Source organism: Rhinichthys klamathensis, unplaced genomic scaffold (genome assembly GCF_029890125.1).
Source record: "Rhinichthys klamathensis goyatoka isolate OS25496 unplaced genomic scaffold, OSU_Roscu_1.1 h1tg000004l_1, whole genome shotgun sequence".
Lineage (NCBI taxonomy): Eukaryota > Metazoa > Chordata > Actinopteri > Cypriniformes > Leuciscidae > Rhinichthys > Rhinichthys klamathensis.
In genome coordinates, this window is record NW_026606557.1 from 5,595,208 (window position 1) to 5,617,679 (window position 22,472).

General features: G+C 40.5%; 1 protein-coding gene across 4 annotated transcripts in view; it reads left to right on the forward strand.

The window, feature by feature from the left end:
* camsap3 (calmodulin regulated spectrin-associated protein family, member 3) overlaps positions 1-22,472 on the forward strand; it is a 49,365-nt gene that overhangs the window by 20,354 nt on the left and 6,539 nt on the right. For 2 of the 4 annotated variants that reach the window (XM_056252167.1, XM_056252161.1), the window contains exons 2-12: positions 5,121-5,386; positions 15,198-15,338; positions 16,050-16,136; positions 16,372-16,404; positions 17,287-17,425; positions 17,507-17,646; positions 19,585-19,678; positions 19,803-19,848; positions 20,008-20,072; positions 20,249-20,321; positions 20,409-22,449. In XM_056252167.1, coding sequence (XP_056108142.1) covers positions 5,121-5,386; positions 15,198-15,338; positions 16,050-16,136; positions 16,372-16,404; positions 17,287-17,425; positions 17,507-17,646; positions 19,585-19,678; positions 19,803-19,848; positions 20,008-20,072; positions 20,249-20,321; positions 20,409-22,449 — 3,125 coding nt within the window. The remainder of the gene's footprint in view (positions 1-5,120; positions 5,387-15,197; positions 15,339-16,049; positions 16,137-16,371; positions 16,405-17,286; positions 17,426-17,506; positions 17,647-19,584; positions 19,679-19,802; positions 19,849-20,007; positions 20,073-20,248; positions 20,322-20,408; positions 22,450-22,472) is intronic. The other 2 variants (XM_056252179.1, XM_056252173.1) reach the window with 2 other exon arrangements.

Consider the following 22,472-nt stretch of genomic DNA (forward strand, 5'->3'; position numbering starts at 1 on the left):
TGATTGAAATGTAAGAATTTGATACAAAAGATGATGCTTCATATCTAGTGAAATGCTGTAATCATCTGACCACGGAAATGTTGGAAATTATGCAGAAATCACTGGTGCACCTTGCGTTCTCAAATGCATGTTGAACTGACAGCACGTGCAGAGATTGAGCATCACTTTTACTGTGAATTTAGCCATTCTCTAAAACTCAGAAAGTACTGCTTCACAATCTGCTTTCATGCCGCACTTCACTTTGAAAAAACAGCAGCTGCAGACTATAACCTTAATTAAATTGTTGCCTCTTACGATTTCCTAAGTGCACAGAGCCATATCGCAATTTGGATTTTAGCTTGAATGACGCTTTACCAAAAGCAATGGCACAAAACGCAACAACTTTATCATGGGAGGTGTACAAATATTTTCAGTTCATTATGAAACTGTGGCGAGACAGATTAGAGTTACTGGGAAACACTACTCGCCAAATTCTACATTTAATTAATAAAAAATTCCAATTTTAAATCAATGTTATCGCAATTTAAATTAACTTTTAGATTAGGATAAGTCTATTGTATTGTAATTTGTTACATTGTTTTTCTTACCGTTGTAAGGCCATTGTATTTTTTTTTTTTTTTTAAATCTATTATGTTTGTTTATTGTATTTATTATATTTTTGTGTTTTATGTGGAACTTTTATTGCGGTCTTCTTGGCCAGGGCTCCTTCGTAAAAGAGACTTGTTCTCAAAGGACTTCCCTGGTTAAATAAGGGTTAAATAAAGAAATAAAAAGCTACTTTCTATTTTAATATATTTTAATTATTCCTGTGATGCAAAGCTGAATATTCAGCATCATTACTCGAGTCTTCAGTGTCACATGATCCTTCAGAAATCATTCTAATATGATGATTTGATGGTCAAGAAACATTTCTGATTATTATTATTATTAATGAAAACAGTTGTACTACAGTTTTTTTCAGAATTCTTTGATGAATAGAAAGAAGAAAAAAAAGTGCAAAATACCGACCCCACAGTTTTGAATAGTAGTGTACCCCCATGATGGAAGTAAAATGTTTCATGTTGACTTCAAGGATGTTCCTGGTGGCATGAAGCTCTGTGTACAGGTGTACTATTATGATTCGTATAGTGTAAATGTGTTTTGAGAGTGATCGGCATCTTCAGGATGGCTGGGATTTACTGATCGTACGCTTTGATTGCAATATAAGATCAAATACAAACTACATTGTTTATGTACACTGGTATGGCATATTTTAGAGGGTTTTTGTCCTCTAATGTGTCCTAGAACTGGTCCCACGACTTCTGGCTGCTTGTTAAACATGGATGTGGTGGAGAGGTGCCATTCTTATTGTGGATTCATGATTGGCCCTGAATGTGGCAGAACCAGTTCACAGTGGGCGTGTGAGGTGGTGTCCATTTCAACTCTGCGTTTCTCAAGGTTTTGTGTTGTTTGGTGCTTGTTTACAGAAACTCTCTCACACCAGCCCAGGAGCGGTCTCCCTTTTCTGTCCTTTCACAGGTGTGGACATTCAAACTCAAACTCTCAGCTTGACAAAGTATGACTGTGTAAAAGAGTCATTTATATTGTGTGTGTGTGTAGCACGTATGTGGATCGTTGTTTTCCAGCCTCAGATTACACCTAACTTGGTCTGTCTGTAGGGCCCTATGAAATATTAGATTAGAAATATCATTAGATTTTTTTTTCCATAAACTTTCTCTTTATTTGGTTTTATGGTTAAATTAAATTTTAGTAAAAAAAAAAAAAAAAAAAGCATATCTAATGAATTGAAATCTTGAAACCTAATGTACAACTTTATTGAAAGTATAATAAAAAAACGACATATTTAGGGCCATAATCCATTTTTAATTTCCTTTTTTTTAAGATTTTGTTTTAATAAGAAATGTTGCGTTTTCTATTTTAATTATTTAATTTTATTTTATTAATCAAAAACATCAAACATAAAAAAATTCATGAAAAATACCACTTACAACAATTTTATTAAAAGAGTAAAAAATTTTATCTGTTTAAATTATTCTGAAATCCGTTTTAATAACATATTAATCAAAAGCAGTTTTTATCAGTTGAATTCATTAGACTTTAACAATTGAATAATTTATACATTTTTACAATAATAGGGCCCTATGAAATGTTTTGTGCTGTCTTTTTTTGTACTTTTTATGGTGTAATTATTGTAATACGAGTTTATTATCAAAAACGGTGGTAATCAATTCAAGGCACGGGACACTAATAATCTAATTAATCTTTTAAAATGTAATCAAATGAAAATTTAATTCCAATTCCTTTCATTTGTTTGCCAACAAAGTGCTGTTGAAATTAAAAGATTGAAGAAAAATTGTGTGATCTTTTAAAATTAAATAGTTTATGATCATTATTATTAGTATTACTTCTACTGCACAATAGTAATATATTTCTGCCACATCACTGAAATCATAGGGCCGTGTGTTTGTGTGAGAAAAAGAGCCAGACAGGGTGGATCTCTCCTATTGTACGGCACATCAAACGCTCTGCGGACATCGCACACCTGCCTCTTATTGGCTCCACAGACCTCAGCCCTGAACTGCTTAGCTTTTGAAGCCATCCCGGTGTGTGTGGCTTTCTGAGACTGGGCTCTGTGTGCCGGTGTGTGTGTGCTCAGCTGTGGTGCACCCTGGGGAAAGTGATGTCACTGTTGCCCAGAGAGCCGATTATTGGAGAGGCAGCGAGTGGAAGCAAACGACCAATTAGCAGAATTGGGACCAGGAGTGTCTTCACCATCACATCTACTGCTTCAACTCCTGAGTGTGTAGTGTCCTGGGCCTGGCGACATGCGTGTTCGCGTGTGTGTGCGGCTTGTTGAACTCTTGCTCTGCTCACTCGATCAGATGATTTGGGCTGTAGGGCATTTCCTCATCACTAGACTTGACGTGTTTTCTTCTGTTAGATTTATCTTTCTCTTATGTCTTCCCAGGTTGTTCTTATGTTGGTAATGAGTGTTTATGTACACTGCCATTCAAACGCTTAGAGTCAGTACGATTTGTGCCCTATTTCAAATGAATACTATTCTTTGAACTTTCAATTTTTTCAAAGAATCCATTACAAACATGCATTGCGGTGTCCAACATTGATGATACCCGAGTATGAAATCAGCGTATTAATATGATTTCTGAAGGATCATGTGACACCGAAGACTGGTGTAATGATGCCATTTGATTTGCCATCACAGGAATAGAATGCATTTTAAATTATATTAAAACTGAAAATAGTTATTTTAAACAGTAATATTTCACAATATTACTGTATTTTTGATTTAGCCTTGATGTGCATAAGATCTCACTTATATCTTGCTGACCCCATACAATAAAATACTGATAGCTATTTAGTTCATCATAAACTCACTTCATTATAAAAACACAAAAGTCATGTTTAGACTGATTATGCTATTTAAAAGCCCCCGGGTCATGTAAATGCCTTAAACGCTGCTAAAGTTGCATGCAAAGGTATACCATGGTAGCAGCTGAAAATTTACATCTGTTGATCAGGCTTGCCATCATGACACAATCTATTTTTTTTGGGCTTATTAAGCATAAAGATTGCACATGTAAATTCTCGGTTCTGTTGTTTTATTTTTTCATGACTCTGTTGTCACTCAGATCTACTGTATCTAATCACATTAATAGGGCTGATTGCTACATACACTCCCGGTTGACCTACTTTATTTGCCAAAGTGTGGAGCATGTGACCAGGGCACACCGTCCTGTGTACTCTATCCCACAATTTCACATTTCATTCACAATAAATGGGATCAGGACAAAATTTGAACTTGTTTTTTTTTAAAGATAAAAACCAGTAAAACTTTTATCATACTTTTTTGTTTGTTTGTTTAAGTACAATTAAAGAATCTCTCGTATGTATATATTTTTGTGTATTGTATTGTTTGTCATTTTTAACGTGGAATCTGGCGTGAAATAGTCTGTGAAGCTGATACAATAAATGACAGATAATGAAGCAAAACAATTATCAACTATAATCATGTTTTGATAATATTTTGTTGTTTGTCCCTAGAAAAGTTACAGTTGATTCCATAATGAAAACTAGATGCCATTCGCAGATGTAGAACACTTACTAGTACAACCTCTAAGTGCTTTATTATAATTATAAAAATGTATTTTGTTATTTTATTAAGCAAATTTAAATGTCATTCTTCCACTTTAAGATATGGTCTTTGACATGTAAACTTGAGGTGGTGCGCAGTGATGGAAACAAGTAGCTCGGCAAACATTCCTTTGTGAAATAACTAACTTTATACCATGGTCTGGGTGAATACTCGATTCTGATTGGCTGCAGGGTGTCCACCTAGTAAAGGAGTTCTGGTGAAGCTGACTGTTTACCGTTCGAAATTAATAAATAAATGCGCTGGCTACATCAGCTGTGAGTAACCATAGCAACAGGCAGTCAAAGTATCCGTTTACAATTTATTGTATCAAAACAAACATCTAGTTAGCTGTTACAAAAATAACTATGCCTACCTGTGTGTTTTAATTATAGGTTAAAAAAACGAAACTGTAACGCCCATGGGTAGACAAGCCTAACTTACATAAAAAAACAAAAAACAAAACGTTAACTTTCTGGCTCGTAAGTTAGCTAAACTGAAGGGTTCTACGAGCTGAGCGGACTATAAATATCTCCGGTTGCTGAATAAACCGTCAGGCGTAACCAGGGAAACCAAGTTATTGTTTGTAAAAACTTGTTAAACTAATTCAAATATAAACTAATCTTTTAAAAATGTGTTATTTGGCAAGTGACCATGGTATAAGCGGGTTAATGCCCTTCGAGGTGTCCATTGTCTAGGTATTAATGGACTTCCGCTGCGCGTCGGACAGTTCACGCCTCGCCGTCGTCCATTAATACCTGACAATGGACACCTTGTCGGGCATTAACCCTTACAAATTGAGTATTTTAGCACATGTGAGCGCTATACTGACCAATCAGCACTTCTATGATAGAGTTTAACATGTTTAATGTTGTATATTGTACCACATAGGCTACTGTTTTAATAAATTTAAGTATATACTGTGTTGAATGCACTCTGAACACGTCCTGTTTCTCTCTCTTGCCTGCAGAGAACGTTCCAGTGGAGCTGCGAGAGCCGTTCTACTGTGATCAGTATGAGCAAGAACACCTGAAGCCTCCCGTCACGCGCCTGCTGCTGTCACCTGAACTCTTCTGCCGCGCTTACGGCCTGCTCCTGGGGGGAAGCCCGGGGGCCGAGGGGCCCCCCAAAGACATTCCAGCGCTCCTACAGGTCCTGGGCAGGAAGGGCTTGGCACCCAAAGACCAGAATGCCCCAGTGACAGAGGCCGAGCTCCAACAGAAGCCCATCAAAATGGTAAGACGTATGAGCGGAGTCAGCACATTCCTGTCTGAGTTATGTGCAGAGCTGAGTTTCATTAAACAGCCATTTGGAGTTGATACAGTAGCTTTTGTATCTCAAAACCCAGAACTGACTTGCCGTCTGCTGTCGAATCGAATTTCAGCCTCAAGTGCTCTCATGTGCTCCACGTTAATATCCTTCCGCTTATGAACCGCAAGGGAGACTCACCTATCAATCACGATTGATTCTGATGGTAGCTAAGGTAAAGAGTTGATAGTCCAGTCACATTTATGCAGTGTTTTACACAATACTGATTGTTTCAAAGCAGCTTCACATTAATTAACAGGAAAATAACAGTGTTAATGTTATAAAATTCATCAATTATGAAAAGCAGCAGCTGAACAGAAGATAAGTATCATTATCCAGCTCAATTTAGTTCAATGTTGATTCAGTTCAGTTCAATAACTGTCAATGTTACATCAATTATGATTTAGTTTAATAAGTGTCGATGTTGCAAAGTTAGTGTCCTTATCCAGCTCCATTTAATTCCAATTTTGTTCTCTTCCGATAGTGTCAGCGCAGTTAGATAAGTAATATTAATGAATATTCATTTTCTTTTAAATGCTGATGCTCTAAACACTATTCGCAGTATACTTAAATAAATAGTTAAAATCCATTTCATTACGTAAGGGCCTATACAACCTGGTCACTGCATGTGTTTGTACTAGTTGGAAAGCTATCCGATTTGTTAAAACTGTTCCATTTACACTTGACCACATGAATGTATCTCTGCAAAATTAATATAAATCTGATCTTCAATTTGTAGCTATACACGTCAACAAAAGCAACAGATATGTGCTGCATTTCATTTATCATCTGCTAATTTCAAGATTAAAGACCGCAAAAGGAGAGAGAGTGGCATTAGCACTGGGAAGGTAATTTAGTAATTAGACATTTAGAAATCGCATGTGTGTATTAGATCAGTGTATTAAAGTGAAAGCAGAGTAATGTACAGTGCCTACTGCTATACACTCACCTAAAGGATTATTAGGAACACCTGTTCAATTTCTCATTAATGCAATTATCTAATCAACCAATCACATGGCAGTTGCTTCAATGCATTTAGGGGTGTGGTCCTGGTCAAGACAATCTCCTGAACTCCAAACTGAATGTCAGAATGGGAAAGGTGATTTAAAGGTGATCTAAGTAACTTTTTTACCTTAACCGAACAGCTTTGGAGTCATTGTAATGTTTATATTACTGATTTCGTGTTGAATGGTGGTCGCCTCGCACCCCCCTGGTGCCTGTGAGCCGCAAAACCACCCTTGCAACTTTGGGCCGGCGAGCCGCCGGCCTGAGTGTTAGGAAGTATCGTGTGATATCAGGTCTCGCGAGGTAACGAATTGCTTTACGGCAAAAAACAGATCTGATAAAATGAGCATCAAACAGAAATAACCCGGCGCCGTATACATGTGGTGTTGGGCGCGCGCAGCTCTTAAAGGGGCCACACCTTATTTCCACTCGTTACAGCGTCCATCCTACTGAACAGGTACCGGTGTACAGGGGGAGGGGATCCGGCCGTGAGTGCGAGCCATCTCTGCGTGAGTGCTATTCACGACAGTACAAGTACTCCACAGCGACTCTAGGGGTCGCTTTTTGACAAAAGCGGAATTTTTACTGAGTGCTGCTTTAAGCAATTTTGAGCGTGGCGTGGTTGTTGGTGCCAGACGGGCCGGTCTGAGTGTTTCACAATCTGCTCAGTTACTGGGATTTTCACGCACAACCATCTCTAGGGTTTACAAAGAATGGTGTGAAAAGGGAAAAACATCCAGTATGCGGCAGTCCTGTGGGCGAAAATGCCTTGTTGATGCTAGAGGTCAGAGGAGAATGGGCCGACTGATTCAAGCTGATAGAAGAGGAACTTTGACTGAAATAACCACTCATTACAACCGAGGTATGCAGCAAAGCATTTGTGAAGCCACAACACGCACAACCTTGAGGCGGATGGGCTACAACAGCAGAAGACGCCACCGGGTACCACTCATCTCCACTACAAATAGGAAAAAGAGGCTACAATTTGCAAGAGCTCACCAAAATTGGACAGTTGAAGACTGGAAAAATGTTGCCTGGTCTGATGAGTCTCGATTTCTGTTGAGACATTCAGATGGTAGAGTCAGAATTTGGCGTAAACAGAATGAGAACATGGATCCATCATGCCTTGTTACCACTGTGCAGGCTGGTGGTGGTGGTGTAATGGTGTGGGGGATGTTTTCTTGGCACACTTTAGGCCCCTTAGTGCCAATTGGGCATCGTTTAAATGCCACAGCCTACCTGAGCATTGAGCACTTCCAGCAGGATACTGCACCATGTCACAAAACTCGAATCATTTCAAATTGGTTTCTTGAACATGACAATGAGTTCACTGTACTAAAATGGCCCCCACAGTCACCAGATCTCAACCCAATAGAGCATCTTTGGGATGTGGTGGAACGGGAGCTTCGTGCCCTGGATGTGCATCCCACAAATCTCCATCAACTGCAAGATGCTATCCTATCAATATGGGCCAACATTTCTAAAGAATGCTTTCAGCACCTTGTTGAATCAATGGCATGTAGAATTAAGGCAGTTCTGAAGGCGAAAGGGGGTCAAACACAGTATTAGTATGGTGTTCCTAATAATCCTTTAGGTGAGTGTATATGATGTTAATATGGAAAAACAGAAAATCACTCCCTGCTCTTGAGTGAATAACTTTAGTAGCTTTAATAAGAATACATTTTTTTCTTGAATGCTGCTGTTAAATGCTCTGGCGAGGAGATAAACATGGCAGACTGTGTACAGCTCACTCAGGGCGGGTCTATACTAATAGGGCGGAGTCCATCAGCAGTTGTGGGCGGGACCTGTACAATGTGACACACATTTGTTCAAACACCATGTAAAAGTGAATTTTGCATAATAGGTCGCCTTTAATGTACTGAAATTGGAGGACCAAATTCAATATGATTTTAATTGATGACCCATGGTGTTATACTGCATCCTCACGCGTAATCCTAGAATTTTAGAAGGCCCTACTAAGAATCTAAGATGAGCTTTGTGTCAGGAGCTGCCTATGATGGCAAAAAATGTTGTCTAGGTGGGGACCTCAGTAGGTTTTGAGACACAACGTATGCATCTGTGATTTATTGAGCATGGGTGACTCATTACAGTCCACCAGTTCAGATCAATGGGAAATCAATGCTGATTTGGCCTGCCAAAAGTCAAAACCAATAGGTCATATCCAAAACCTTCTTCGATCAGGACGCTGGGGGATGGTTTCATTGCAGCACTGGGGGATGTTTTCTGGAGGTGAAGGGGCGACTCCTGTTTATGCTTGATTTCCAGGGATTATTATAGCACATAAAGCATCTCCCCCTCTCCTGCAATTCCCCTGAGTGGATCCAGCTGTAAGGGACAGCACCGTTATTGAAAGACTGCATGCTAACCCCAGGCTCACTGGACTGGGGTGGGCGGAGAGGCACAAAGGAGGGGCTGACAAATAGTGGCAGGGTCGAGGGATCAGGCCTTAAAACAATAACCAGACAAAAGACAGCAGACCCTGTACTGATGTAGCACTTTCCTCCCTGTTCAGAGAGGGTCCGTCTCACAGCTGGAAGGGCTTTAATGGACATCAATGGAGTGTTTGATTCTCCTTGAGCTTTTTACATTCACTGTAGAGTTCTTCTTACCAAGATTTAACCAAAACAACTTTTGTTTTCAAATAGTTTCAATAAGTTATGAGAATTTTGGCCAGCTTTTTTGTGTATGTCACAATTGCAATCATTGTTCTTTTTATGTTTTAAAAATTTGTCCCACAAATTGCTGCTAGATTCATTGATTATAATTACAGTGTTCATACTAAAGACGTTGCAAGAGCTTAGAAAGGCTGCATCTTTTTGCAAATTTAGCAAAGAGAGACTCTGATTACAGCCCTATAAGTCACACCACTTCATTTTGTTTTGTTCCGTTCTCCGCAGTGACCCAATTCTTGCTTTGTCTCGCCCCCGTTATACCCATCTTCAATTCTGTGTAATTGTTCCAGCCTCAGTTCTCCAACAGAGCCATCTCTGAGTGCCGACTCTGCTGAGGTTGCCTAATACCGTGTGTTGCTGGAGGCAGGTGAACGTTCAGCGCTCCGCTGCTTCTGTCTGGGGCTCCTGGCTGCGGGTCCCCTGCTGGTGTCATGATGCGCTCGCTGAGCGCTGCCGACGCTCTGGGCTCATCTGGTGCTGTCTGGCTGCTTGTGGTGCGCTTCCCAGGCCTGGCTGTGGGGGCGGCTGGCTGGATGCTGTAGCAGCGTGATGAAAGTGGGTCATGATGTAGTATTAGGATTGAGTGAGCCAAGCCCAGTAAACGGCTTTGGAGCAGCTAAAGTCTGTTTTAGCAATGACTATGTATCAAAACTCAACACATCAGCATACTTCCTGCATAGAAAGTAGTGTTAAATAACACTTGATGCTCATACGCTAATGTTGCATTCTATAGGACATGGGTAAAGCCACACTTGTATTGTGTGGTATTAATGGTATTAAATTATAATTTTTTTGGACATGCACCTTGTGAACAACAATGGTATTTGTATATGGTAGTTGTTCAGTACTCTTGTATAAATTAAAGTCCCATGGTGTTAGCATCTTAGCGTAATTGATGAACTTTGCAACATTGACACTTAATGATCTGAGCTGAATAATGACACTATTGTCTTCTGTAGAGCTGCTTTAATGCTGAAATTGATGTCATTTCATAACTGATGAATATTGCAACACTTATTTTCCTGTTTATTTATGTGAAGCTCCTTTGACAATCTGTATTTTACGAAGCACTGTACAGCTAAATGTGACTTGACTTGATGCAAAGTCACACTCTGTGGAACAGGGAAGACATAATCTCTTTCGAATGAAGGAACATCTGGAGACACATTGCTCTGACCTCCTGCTTAGCTGTTCACCTCTCTGCAGGTTTGACATTTTCCGCTCGGATGCGGTGCAGAGCCCAGCCCCCATAGAGGATAAAGATCTGTGAAGATTAGTGATAATCTGTGATCCAGACTCGGCGTCGTCATCATCCAGCTGAATATTAACAAACAGACATGTCACCTCTTGGTTATGTTGAACTGAATTGAGAGGTGACATTTTTATTATTTTTATTTGATCTTATGCTGCGTTCCAGGCAGGTTTTTGAGCACGTAAATCACGACTTCAAACCAGGACTCACGACTTTGTAGCGTTCCAGGCCAGTCACGCCAAACTACCTGAGCGCAATATACATACTTATTTTTTCAGACACATAACATTGTATTACATAATCGTGTGTGTATATACATACTTATTGTTTCAGACACATAACATTGTAATACATTATCGTGTGTTTATTATTATCATTATTATTATATTATTATTAATTTGACTGCAACGTTATATTGTCCTAAAGTGTATTCTCACTGTGTACCGCCTGCAGAAACACTGCATCCGTAGGGGCTGCCATTGTTGTTTTGTATGGTTTTGCGGGCTATGTGACGTCAGAACTCGTAACTGGGAGTACATCGATCTAGTACGAGTTCACGGGTGGGAAGTCACGGGTTTGACTGCCGTTCCAGTGCACTTTCACAGGTATAAGGTTGGAAAAACACGGGTTACAGGTTGCCTGGAACGCGGCATTATTTCATTATTTTATTTTACAAGGAAACAAGGAGCCCCACAAATTGCGCACAGATGCATTGATTATAATCTGTAAGGCTTTTTAAATCTGTTGTTACACACATGCTCCATATGTATAGGTCCAGGAAAGCCTCAGGTTGCTGCTGCTGTTTTGTTTTGTTTGAGGTTTTCGAGGGGAAATCATGTAATAAATGCTGGAGTTTGTGTAACCTGAACTGATCAGGGGAATTTGGAAGTCAGATTATTGCCATGCACTTCCTGAAGTTCCTGTACAGCTGTGAGACTCAAGGAACTGCAATGCTTTGTGTTCTACTCCTTGGTCTTATGAATAACACATTTGATTTCCACGTTAGAAATGTTTTCAGTATACAGCGCGTGTTTACATAGAGAATGAGTTTACACCATGCAGGGCTGCCATGTCTTCCTGTAAATCCCCCCTGCTGTGCCCCTGGCTCTCTTATCCTGGAGTTTGTGGGACACCGAGGGCGGGGGGTTAGAATAAGAGTCCATTTCCCCCCCACCGTTACCATAACCACAGTGAACTTTGTTTTGCTTTGTCCTTCCAGGAGAGTATTTTGGCAGTTGTCACAGGACTGCCCCGGTTTGTGGTGACAGCAGAATGTCATTAAGAGTAGCTGGTGTGTTACCTCAGGATTTCCAGCCTCAGCGCTCGAAGCTGTGGTGAGGTGCATTATGGGTCACACTGGTTGTTATGGTGATTTGGCAGGCTGGTCTTGCTCAGTCTTCCACTGTTGGTCCCGCTCCCCTCTCATTAGGGAAACTTGTGATTCGGCTTAGCGAGTCCTGGAGTGTCGGGACGGGAAATCCAAGCCCCCCCTCCCGTCTCCTCTCGCTTTCATTCCTCTCTTTTGTCGTGAACCGCTCTCCACTCCCTCCTCCGTATAATCACTAATACCAGCGCAGAGCTTGTGACCTCTGCAGCACGGTCTGTAGTTTCTTACTGCTCTAACAGAAACTGCATGAAATGTTTGTTTGTGTAATTCTGTGAAATGTTTAACATTGTATAAAATAGGGCTGTAGTGCACTCTTATTTCCAGCTATAAGAATTGTAAAATTAACCAAAATATATACAATAAATGTATGCACTACTGCTCAAAAGTTGGAGGTTGGTAAGGTTTTTTAATGTTTTTAAAAGAAGTCGCAACAAGGCTGTGTTTATATGATCAGAAATATTATATTATTAAATTATTACTGTCAATATGTATATATATCATTATTATTATTGTTAATATTTATATTATTACGATTAACAATATTAATATAATTTTTTATATATTATATATGTTTTATGTATTACTCCGGTCTTCAGTGTCATGCTGATTTGGTGCTCAAGAAAAAATTGGAAATATTTTTATGGAAACTGCTAAATTTTTTTGATGAATTATATTATTTTGATGAATAGAAAGTAAAAAAAAACAGCATTTATTTGAAATTGAAATATTTTGTAACATTACAAAATGTCTTACCGTCATCATTTTGATCATTTTTGCATCCTTTTTTAAAAATATTAAAAAATGCTCTTTTCCCAAACTTTTAAAACTGTAGTGTAAATATTACAAGTTTCTTTCCCTGTTGATTCCATCTCACCAAACAGTGTGTAACAGTGTGTAACAGCCGCCCATGAGCTTTTGTTGTTTCCTCGGCCACACTGTTGCTAATTTATGTGTTAGCTTTGGCACTTTTATCGCCACTGAAAATGACACTTCCCGTGAAATGGTCCCGTTTCAGTGTGCACCAGAACATCTGTTCTTAAACCGGCCCAGAGATCAGCTGAAGCCCTCCCACTGTGGCTTATCCTGAAACATGGGCCCCCTGGCTGAGCCAGTCACTGGAAGCCGAGGTATAAATGCCCTCCGACAGGGCTGCTCACTGCAGAGGTCAGCACTTCAGTTCACGCTTGGAAACACGCCACCGTTTGTCTCTGTACTGGGACAGGATAAACGCATTTATGGGTGGTTGCAAAGGATCAAATCTGCCTGTATTGCGTGTAAGTGGAAGACACTGGTTGGGACAGATTAGCATTAGCCGTGTATGGTAGAGAGGCGGCCCGCATCAGGGAATGTGTTCCTCTGACCTCTTTGACTGTTTTAGAGTTAATGATTATAACAGACTAAGCGTGGCCAATACGGGAAAAAAAGCCATTGAAGACATTCAGGTGAGGGCATTTATGTATGTTTACGAAACAGCAATGGATAAAACAACTGTCGAAGGCAACGTGCGTTCTATGGATTTTTGCCCAAGTCTTTTGTTTTCATCTTTAAAAGCATGAAAAAAAGTCAAATGGCACTCTGAAAACGTCTGGCGTTGCTCCAGCTGATAGTGAATGATTAGGTTTGGCCTTGTTTGTCTCAATAAACCAAGAGGAAATCTGTTAGTTTTGTCCTTGAAAAATGTCCCGTCTTTACCGAAAAAACTCACCCTCTGGCTAATTTGGACTATGGAAAGAGTGTTCTCTCATATTGATTCAAATGTCCCCTAGTCTTGACAGAATCGCCCTAGTGACATTGTGTGCCCTCTGTGATGCTATATGGATGTCCTATTTTTATCCAAAATCAAATAAATTGTAGGATTATAATATGTATACTTACTATCTATAATCTATCTATCTGTCATTCTGTCGGTCTGTCAAAATTAAGCTTTAGGGACATTACGTATTTTTTCAGCATAAATGTAATTATTCATACTTTGCATTATGATAATAAAATATGACTCTGACTAATTTTGTGCAATTCACCTGTACATTTCGTATTGACCAGACTGGCACTCTTAGTGGTTTGGGCCGTGGGTAGTAAACGTCCCCTGGTTTGAGTCCAGAGAGTAGTTAATGGCTTAACCTTCGTATCGCAGCTAAGGTGCTCTGACTGAGCTGATAATGTGGTTGGGTTGTTTTTAATGGGCTTGGGCGCGAGCCGCCTCACTGTAATGGGCTGGGAGGATGAAGAACAGCACTCATCATCTTTGTCCGCTGTAGGGTATCGTTTCTTTTACAGCGTCAGGGATGTTGTTGTTATCGGACTCTGTCGGTGTAAGGAAGATGGGTTTGTGAGAAGGGGTGAGACGAAACCAAAATATTAGTCGTATAAGTGTCACGATTATTAATAGAAATTTCAATACCCCCGGGAATTATATAGGATATGATGTGATGTGATATTATTATTATTATTATTATTTGTCCCAACTGATTTCATTTTAACTGTGAATACACCAAAATGCCCAGTTTGACTGAGAAAAGACACACAGACGGTCCTCATTGAGCATGTGCACAAATTCACACAAATTCCTCATTTAGCATTTGCAAGCAGCTGCGTACCAGTCAGACATCACTCTGGTCATTTTTTTTGGTATAATTACACAATTGACTTGTAGTAAAACTTGGTACCAAAGTACCAGTTTTGTTGAAAAGTTCCCTTTGTTGTGAGTATTCTTTGCACCCTCACATTGAGAAACCGCCGCGCGCACACACACACACACACACACACACACACACACACACACACACACACACACACACACACACACACACACACACACACACACACACACACACACACACACACACCGTGCAACATAAATGTGGAATGCTGGAGTTTGGATTTGCAGTCCCTATTGAGCTGTTCTGCAGCACTGCCCTGTATCCTTGAGTCTGTCATACATGAGTCATACTGCAATATATCAACGAGAGAAAAGGAGGGAGGGGAACAATACTGCTGCAACACTTAAAAAGAGAAAAGAAACAACAGGAAGTCAGTTCTGAATATTGATCCATTTCTTGCTGCTTACTTGCACAGTGCTTCAACGTTGCGTTATGCAGCAAAACACAATGCACATGCATATAAGTCATGGCACGTTATTTTCTTTTGCTCCGAGTCATTCACTTGGTGTACTGTATCTCTCTCTCTTGTGTCACCCACACTTGTGCAGAAAACAAAAACAATCATCTTATCTATTCAATAGAGAGCGGTCCTGCACCATTAGTAAAGGCCTTGCTTTCGGAGGCTGTTCTGAATGTTACCAGACAGCGCGATTACATTAAATGCATTAGACCAGTGTTCATAATGACAGCTGTGTTTCCTCCGTGCTCTGACACTCCTGTTTGTTTCCTCTGATTCGTTCAGAGTGCCCACTTGGAGTTGATAGATGCCTTAATGGCAGTGGGTGCCATGGAGACGGTGAGCACAGTCTTGGCGAGTGGCGGATCAGAGCTGCTGGGTACAGATGCAACCTGGGACAGAGCCCTGCTTTACTGGGTGAACACGGTGAGTCTTGTAAAGAACCACAGCCACACACTTTCTTGTAGCTCAAACAACTCTCATAAACTCACAGAAGCACATGGACTAATCTGAAAACTGTCATTCACATTTTAAAAGAATAGTAAAAACAAAAAGGTGTACCATCCTCATTTACTCACTCACACTCACACCTCTATGACTTGTTGTGGACCACAAAATATATTTACCATAATATGCAATATTCCAAATTTCTATATCCGTGAATAACACTCTTAAGTCTTTAAGAAATACATCTCACACTAAACTATCACATTGATTCAGAAAACTTAGTCATATGAACTACCTTTATAGTGCTTTTTTTTGTTGTTGTTGTTGTCTTTTTGGAGATTAAGATCTTCATCTCCATTCACTTTAATTGTGTGGAAAAGCACCTTGAATATTGTGTTGAATATTCGGTGTTCTAGAGAGGAAAGAAAGTCAAACCGGTTTGGAGCAGCATGCAGAATTTTCATTTTGGAGTGAACTATACCTGTAACCTTTATACTTGACTGTTTACATACATGCGAACCCATAATACAGTACACAATATTATTGGTCCTAAAATAGAACCTTGTGGAATACCTTTACAAAAGACTGTGGGTGTGGTCTTCAGAAAATAAAGTCACATGGACTACTTTGATGTTTACTTTTGATTTCATTTCATTGTCATAAGATGTTTTTTGTCTGTCTTTTGTGTAGCTGAACCAAAAATTGAAGGAACAAACAGAAGGTACACAAAATGACACCTCTCAGCCTAGTACTGAACCACAGCCTGTTCAGCCTTCGGTAAGAAACGCTCATAAACAAACATTCAGACTTGCTCACAAAAAGCTCAAAGGCCACATGTGTACAATAACTTGACCCCTACACCTCTACAAAACAGTCACTCATTTCCTTAGCAGCACTGTCTTTTTCCTCAAGGTCTACTTTGCTGTCAAAATACCTGTCCTGTCCTCTTGCTGCTTCTCACTTCTCCTCCTGCCTCTTTCTCTTCTCATGTTCCTTCACTTCTTTCTGACAGTGTCCCACCCGCTGGTACTGGAAACTTGTTCCTGTAAGTCTCTCTCTCGTCTTCCATTCCACCCTACTTTCCTCCATTTTCCTGTCTTAAATCCATATAATTCTGTCCTATTTCGCCCCCTGCTGACTGCAAAGGTTACGTAGATGGAATTTGATTCCTTAGACCTTAGGTCTCAATTTTAGGATCCCCCCCATATTATAACATGGACAAAAAATATGTATGATAATATTGTCTCATATTGGATGCAGCGCAAAGTCATCAGATTATTACCAGAATTAAAAGAGTTGTCTCAACATCTTTCATCATCATTTGCATTACAAAAAATAAACCAGATATAAACATGGCATGACATGTAAATTGTAGGTTAGGATACCATAATATTTGGTGGTTAAGTGAATATAGTATGTGTCTTTGTGATATTAGTGCACTTATCTGCTAGTGTATGCTGTGTGTATCAAGTGGAAAAGGTCTTGGTGTATCAGGTGTTGGCTGTTCACACAGCTGCCTCTGTTCTTTGCTTTGACCTGTTGAAGACTAAGTCTCTTGAGTGTTTGCTGTCCCACTTCCCATTAGCAACGTCCTTGCTGTTCGCTTTTACTACATTTAGTCTTCATGCGCTGTTTGCATGGATTCTTTCAGCTTTTTTTTCTGTTTAACATTTGTGTCTGATTGTCAATTGTATGCATTTTTCATTTAGTGTTTGTATCTTGGGTATGGACATGATGCTTCCATCTCTGTTTTTGCAGTTGCATAAAATGGATAACAGTTTTGTAATAGTGTTTTTCTTTACTGTTTAACAAATGCACTGTCTGCTGTCAATGCAAAATGAACAATTTCACAATAACAATTTTGAACAACAAGCAACATAGCACTTTCTCCATTATTGCTGTTCAACTATATTTTTATCTTGTTCAGATCCGGTACAGGAAGGACAGGATGCAGTCTAAGCTTAAACCTTGTTTTCCTGTGGTGAATGAAGTGAAGGATCTCTCAAACGGATGTGCCATTGCTGCTGTTATTCACCATTACTGTCCTGGTCTACTGAGATTAGAGGGTACGGTCACATCTCAAATCTGCGTCTGTCACTGAATAGATGAGTAAGACATTTTTTTCAGGTCCTTCCTTGTCTTTTCAGATGTATGTATGAAGGACTCCATGTCTGTGGCTGACAGCCTGTACAACCTACAGCTGATTCGAGAGTTCTGTGACAGCTGTTTAAAGAACTGCTGCCCTCTAGTGTTGGAAGATTTACTCTACAGCCCAGCTAAATTAAAGGTATAAAGAAAACTAAATTAAAACACTAAGTTTGAACCTGAATAGTGTAGTTCAGTTAGTAAAGTAAGGACAAAGTGTACTGTGCTGCTGACTATGTTTTATAGTATGTGCTTTCAAGTATGCAGTAGACTAGTGCACCAAAAAAAAAAGTAATGCAATGGTAAATCAGACACCTTTTAGATTAGTCTTTAGACCAAGCAGTAACAATGACCAGTCCTAATGAGTGAGGTTTAAGCGGTTAAATCCACAAATGTTATTTTTCTTCTTAGGTACACTAAAATAAGTGCTGAAGAAACATCACTCGTGGATTCGCTGGATGTGATTTATAATGGGATGAGACCATTAAAATACTTTACTTTAAAATACTAACAGAAATAGTGCACCGTTCAAGCATCTGTCACGTGCAGTTGCACAGTAGCCACGACGCAGAAGAATAATTGTATTAACACTCAAACTAGAATACTCAGGAGATCACAGAGAAACACTGGAGAAAACAACCACTACACAAACAAGACCGAACAAGGAACTGAGGGCTTAAATACATGGGGAGTGATCATTAACTAGAACAGAAACCCATGCAGGATTAATTAGTTTTTCTCAGTCGCTTTGGTGCATTTCTCAAATCATCCTTAATATTTGCAAAGAAGCATGTGCATTCTCAAAACAATTCGTACAAACAGCACCAAATATTGGATTACCTGCAAAAGCCTGTAACTTACTCAAAATCTTTAGTTCATCTCTCAAAAGTAAGTATTTGTGTCAATGAACATATCAGTGCCATCAGAATGAAAAGTCCTTGTGTCATTGTTCACAAACAAGACAGTCAAAATGCCTAGTCATGTTGTCAATAAAACACTGCACTCTGTTAGTATTACCTGATGTAAACTATGGCAACAGTTTGGATGACAGTTACTGTATTGAAATGTACAAAGCTGCGCTTCTTCTGTATGCCATATATCCATTTCAAAAGTACAAATTTACACACTACTGTACGAGACTGGATAGGATTCACAGTTACGCTTTTACTAGTGGTCTGACAAAAAAAAAAACATTACAATATTATTGTGATATAGAAAAGAAAACGAAATAGGGGCACAAAGGCGAAAATACAACATTAGAAAGGCAAACACAGGAAAGACCCCTTAGGCAGATCTTTGCTTTTGTATGCAGCACTGTATATGCTTGCCAATTGAAGGTTCATGAGATGCAACTTTGAGCTATTTCAGAGAACTGGTTTCTCATTGGTTGATCTACATTCTTTTCATTCGTGAAAGTCAAGATTCACCTGCATAATTAATCAATTCATGGCACATTTACAAAAAGTCTAATAGAAATGTGTAGAAAATATGGTTGACAGTTTATGACAACTAGATCATAGACCTCAGATGTTTTTAGGGGTAAGACTATTGCACAGAGAACTTTTTAATACATTTTGAGCAACATGGCATTAGCAACTGATAATGTAGGAAACCGCAGACAATTGTACATAATCAATTGCATGAATGTACCAAAGCAATCGCAATTTGATGAGCACAAGTGACTAGATGATGTGGAGGTTGAACGTAGTTTTGAGAATTTCATTTCTGATCTGAGAAAAGCACCAAAGCGACTGAGAAAAACTGTAATAAACAAGGAGATTAACGAAGGAACAGAACTCAGGCCAAGCAGAACAGGGAACAGTGAAAACGTAACCAAAACACAACATGCATGTTATAGCACCTTTGATCTACTGTTTTGAACTTGTGATTTTGAAGCTCTAAAGCCACTTTATATAGGACAGAGGGTATGCAAATTGTCATTCACTCAAGAAAATTAGGTTCATCCCCCCATTAATGTTCAAAGACAATGGAGATGGACTAGATGAGACGCTTTATGCTAATTTAAAAGTCTGCATTCCTGATGTATTTTATATGGAGTGTTTTTTCCCTCTCTCTCTAGACAAACATACTGAGCTTTCTGGCAGAGCTCTTATATTGGTTTGAAGTCTCAAAGCCAGAGTTTGTTCAGCCCTTGCAGGACACAGAGCTGACTGGTTAGTATTTCTTGAATCTTGATGAATTAATGTCTTATTTTCCTATAGCTTTTAGATTTTGATTATCCCGTAACAGTCTGTTAAAAAAGGATGTGCAAGATAAAGTACTGTTCTATTCTTGTAGAAACATCTGGAAGGAACAATAATGGCAACAGTGGGTCCAGCAATAGGTATAACAAAGTTGTTTTTAAGAATAACCAAAATTATACCCGATCAGGTTTTATAATGATCTGAATCTTCAATGTTTTTAAAAATGATCACCTAAAATGAACCTTTATAAAATCAAAGCCGAAACTTAACAGCAGGTTATTTGTCCTTTTATGTGCCAGTGGTTCCCCCTCTATCTTCAAAAAGCCTTTTCTGCCCATCTCTTCCTCTGTGACTGCAGCAACAGGTGAGGAAAACACACTGTCTCTTTGTCCCAGGTCATCAGCTGCCAATGTGTGTCTGTTCCATTCTTTGTATTGTATACACACTGTGTTTATTCTTGTTTGGCGATCACATGGTCTGTGTTTGCATGTTGTATTTGTCACATGGTCATGTGTGTGTTTGTGTTGTCTGTATGATCAGGATCTCTTACTCAGTCTACCTCAATGTCTCATGTAGAGGCAGCAGGACGAACATGGAATAAGAAACCTCTTAGGTAAGGTTCCTCTAATATCCTTTATGCATTTTACTTTTCTTAAAACTTTCTAAAGGCATTCATCTTTTTTTCATGACTGCTCTTCAGCCGTCCACTCTCCTCTGCGGTGTCCTTCAGTATCCCTTTTGGTCTAGACAGTGATGTTGACATTGTGATGGGCAACCCTGTTATAACCCGATCTGTCAGCTCAGACAATCTCAACCCTACTGGTCAATCCATGACACGTGTCCCCTACACACCTCCAGAGGACCTCAGCCACTTCATGAGTAAACCCTCTGGGCCCAATGGCCCTCAAAGAGCTTCCTGGGCCACTCGGACTCGTCCTATGCTGGCAGAGGAGAACGGCATTGATGAGAGTGAGACAGGAGAGCTACCAACAATTGAAGAGGCACTGCAGATCATCCACAATGAAGAGAAGATGGAACCTCGTCTCCACCCTGACGGGGCACCCGATGGTTTCTTTCTGCATTCACCAGATGATCCAGCAAACGCTAGACGCAATGGCAGCCCAGTGACTCTCAGCTCTTCAGCCCCATCCCGCTCAGGAATGCTCTACCATCGATCCTCAGGAGTACCACCAGAGCCCAGTCGCACCAGACACCCCTCAGAAGGATCCAGAGATGACGACTCCGTGTTAAGAGATGGAAGCGTTGATTCGGATGCCTCGGAAGATCTTCCAAAAACCCATTCAACCCCTGCCACACCCGCTTCGGGCCCTCGCATAACTCGATCGCGTGGTGAAGAGACACCGGATAGTGGCGTGAAGATGACCAATTTTGCTGAACGGAAGAAGAAAATGGTTCCAGAGCAGGTACGAACCAATGAGCCACAGGCCTCACAAATGACTACATGGGCCAAGAAATCAGAGGAGAGTCCCAGTAAGAGTCCTGCTCTCAGCACTGAAATGTCAGAGCTGGGGGCGAGGCTGGAGGAGAAACGGAAGGCCATTGAAGCTCAGAAGAAGCGTATAGAAGCCATCTTCGCCAAACACCGGCAGCGGCTGGGAAAAAGTGCCTTCCTACAGTTAAAGAAGGAGCAGGAGGATGGGGATGGCGAGGAAGGACGTCAAGGGGAGGCTGGATCCTCCTCCATAGAAGATGACCTCAGCCGTTTGGCACTGGAGGAGAAACTGGCACACTTGGAGAGTGAGGAGGAGCAACAACAGGAGGAACAGTTGAAAAAGAGGCCCTCAATAGAAGAAGAGGGAAATATCAAGCCCACTGTCCAACAGGACAATCCAATAGAGAAAGACAAATCTGGAGTAGGAATTCCTGGAGGGAAAGGCACAGCCCCACTGGGTGATTACAACAATGCTGTGTCTAAACTAAGCGCTGCTCTCAATTCTCTCCAAAGTGATATGCAGCGCCTCTCGGAGCAGCAGAACCACCTGATGAAGAAGAAAGCAGCACCTAACCAGGCTTGGGTTATCCCACCAAGCTCCAAACCCTCAACAACTGCACCTTCTCGTTTGTCAAGGGAGTCCAATCGTGATCTGCCCTCTACCACCTCCTCTCCTTCCCCATCTCGCAAGATTTCGAGTCACACCGCTCCGCCAAAATCACCTGGGTCCCAACGTAGAGCACAGTCTGCACCTCCGAAGAGCCCCAAAATGCCTCACCGCCCTAGACCTGCAGAGCTCAAGACGCCAGTTTCCACACGATTCATAACTGCCCCTCAAAGTGTGGAAAACATTCCTCACTTAAAAAGAGTGTCTCCTTGGCAATGCAGGGATCAGAACTCGTCCACTTTCAGCATAGGTACATCCAGTCAGAGTGAGTCCCGCTCAGCTTCATCCCTGTCCAGACCAGAGGACAACTTCTCAGACACCGGTTCCAGTGAGGACCAAACAATCTTCAGTATGGACCTAGAGGGTGGATTGTCACAGGTTCTGCCCCAAAAGGAGCGTCGGGGTGTGGGCAGCAGCTCAGGAGCTCCTTCCGAGTGCTCTTTTGAGAGTGACATTCCTACAGAGGCTTTCAACGGCAAGCGCAGTAGCCTTATCGAGATCTCACTGTCCTCTCTCAAAGCATTAGAGGGTGAGGCAGATCCGAGCCAGGATATCTTCTCAGACTCAATGAGTGACCAAACAGAGCCAGAAATGAGGGGTGGAGTTGGATTCTTCTTTAAGGTTAGGGGAGAATCAAATGTAAA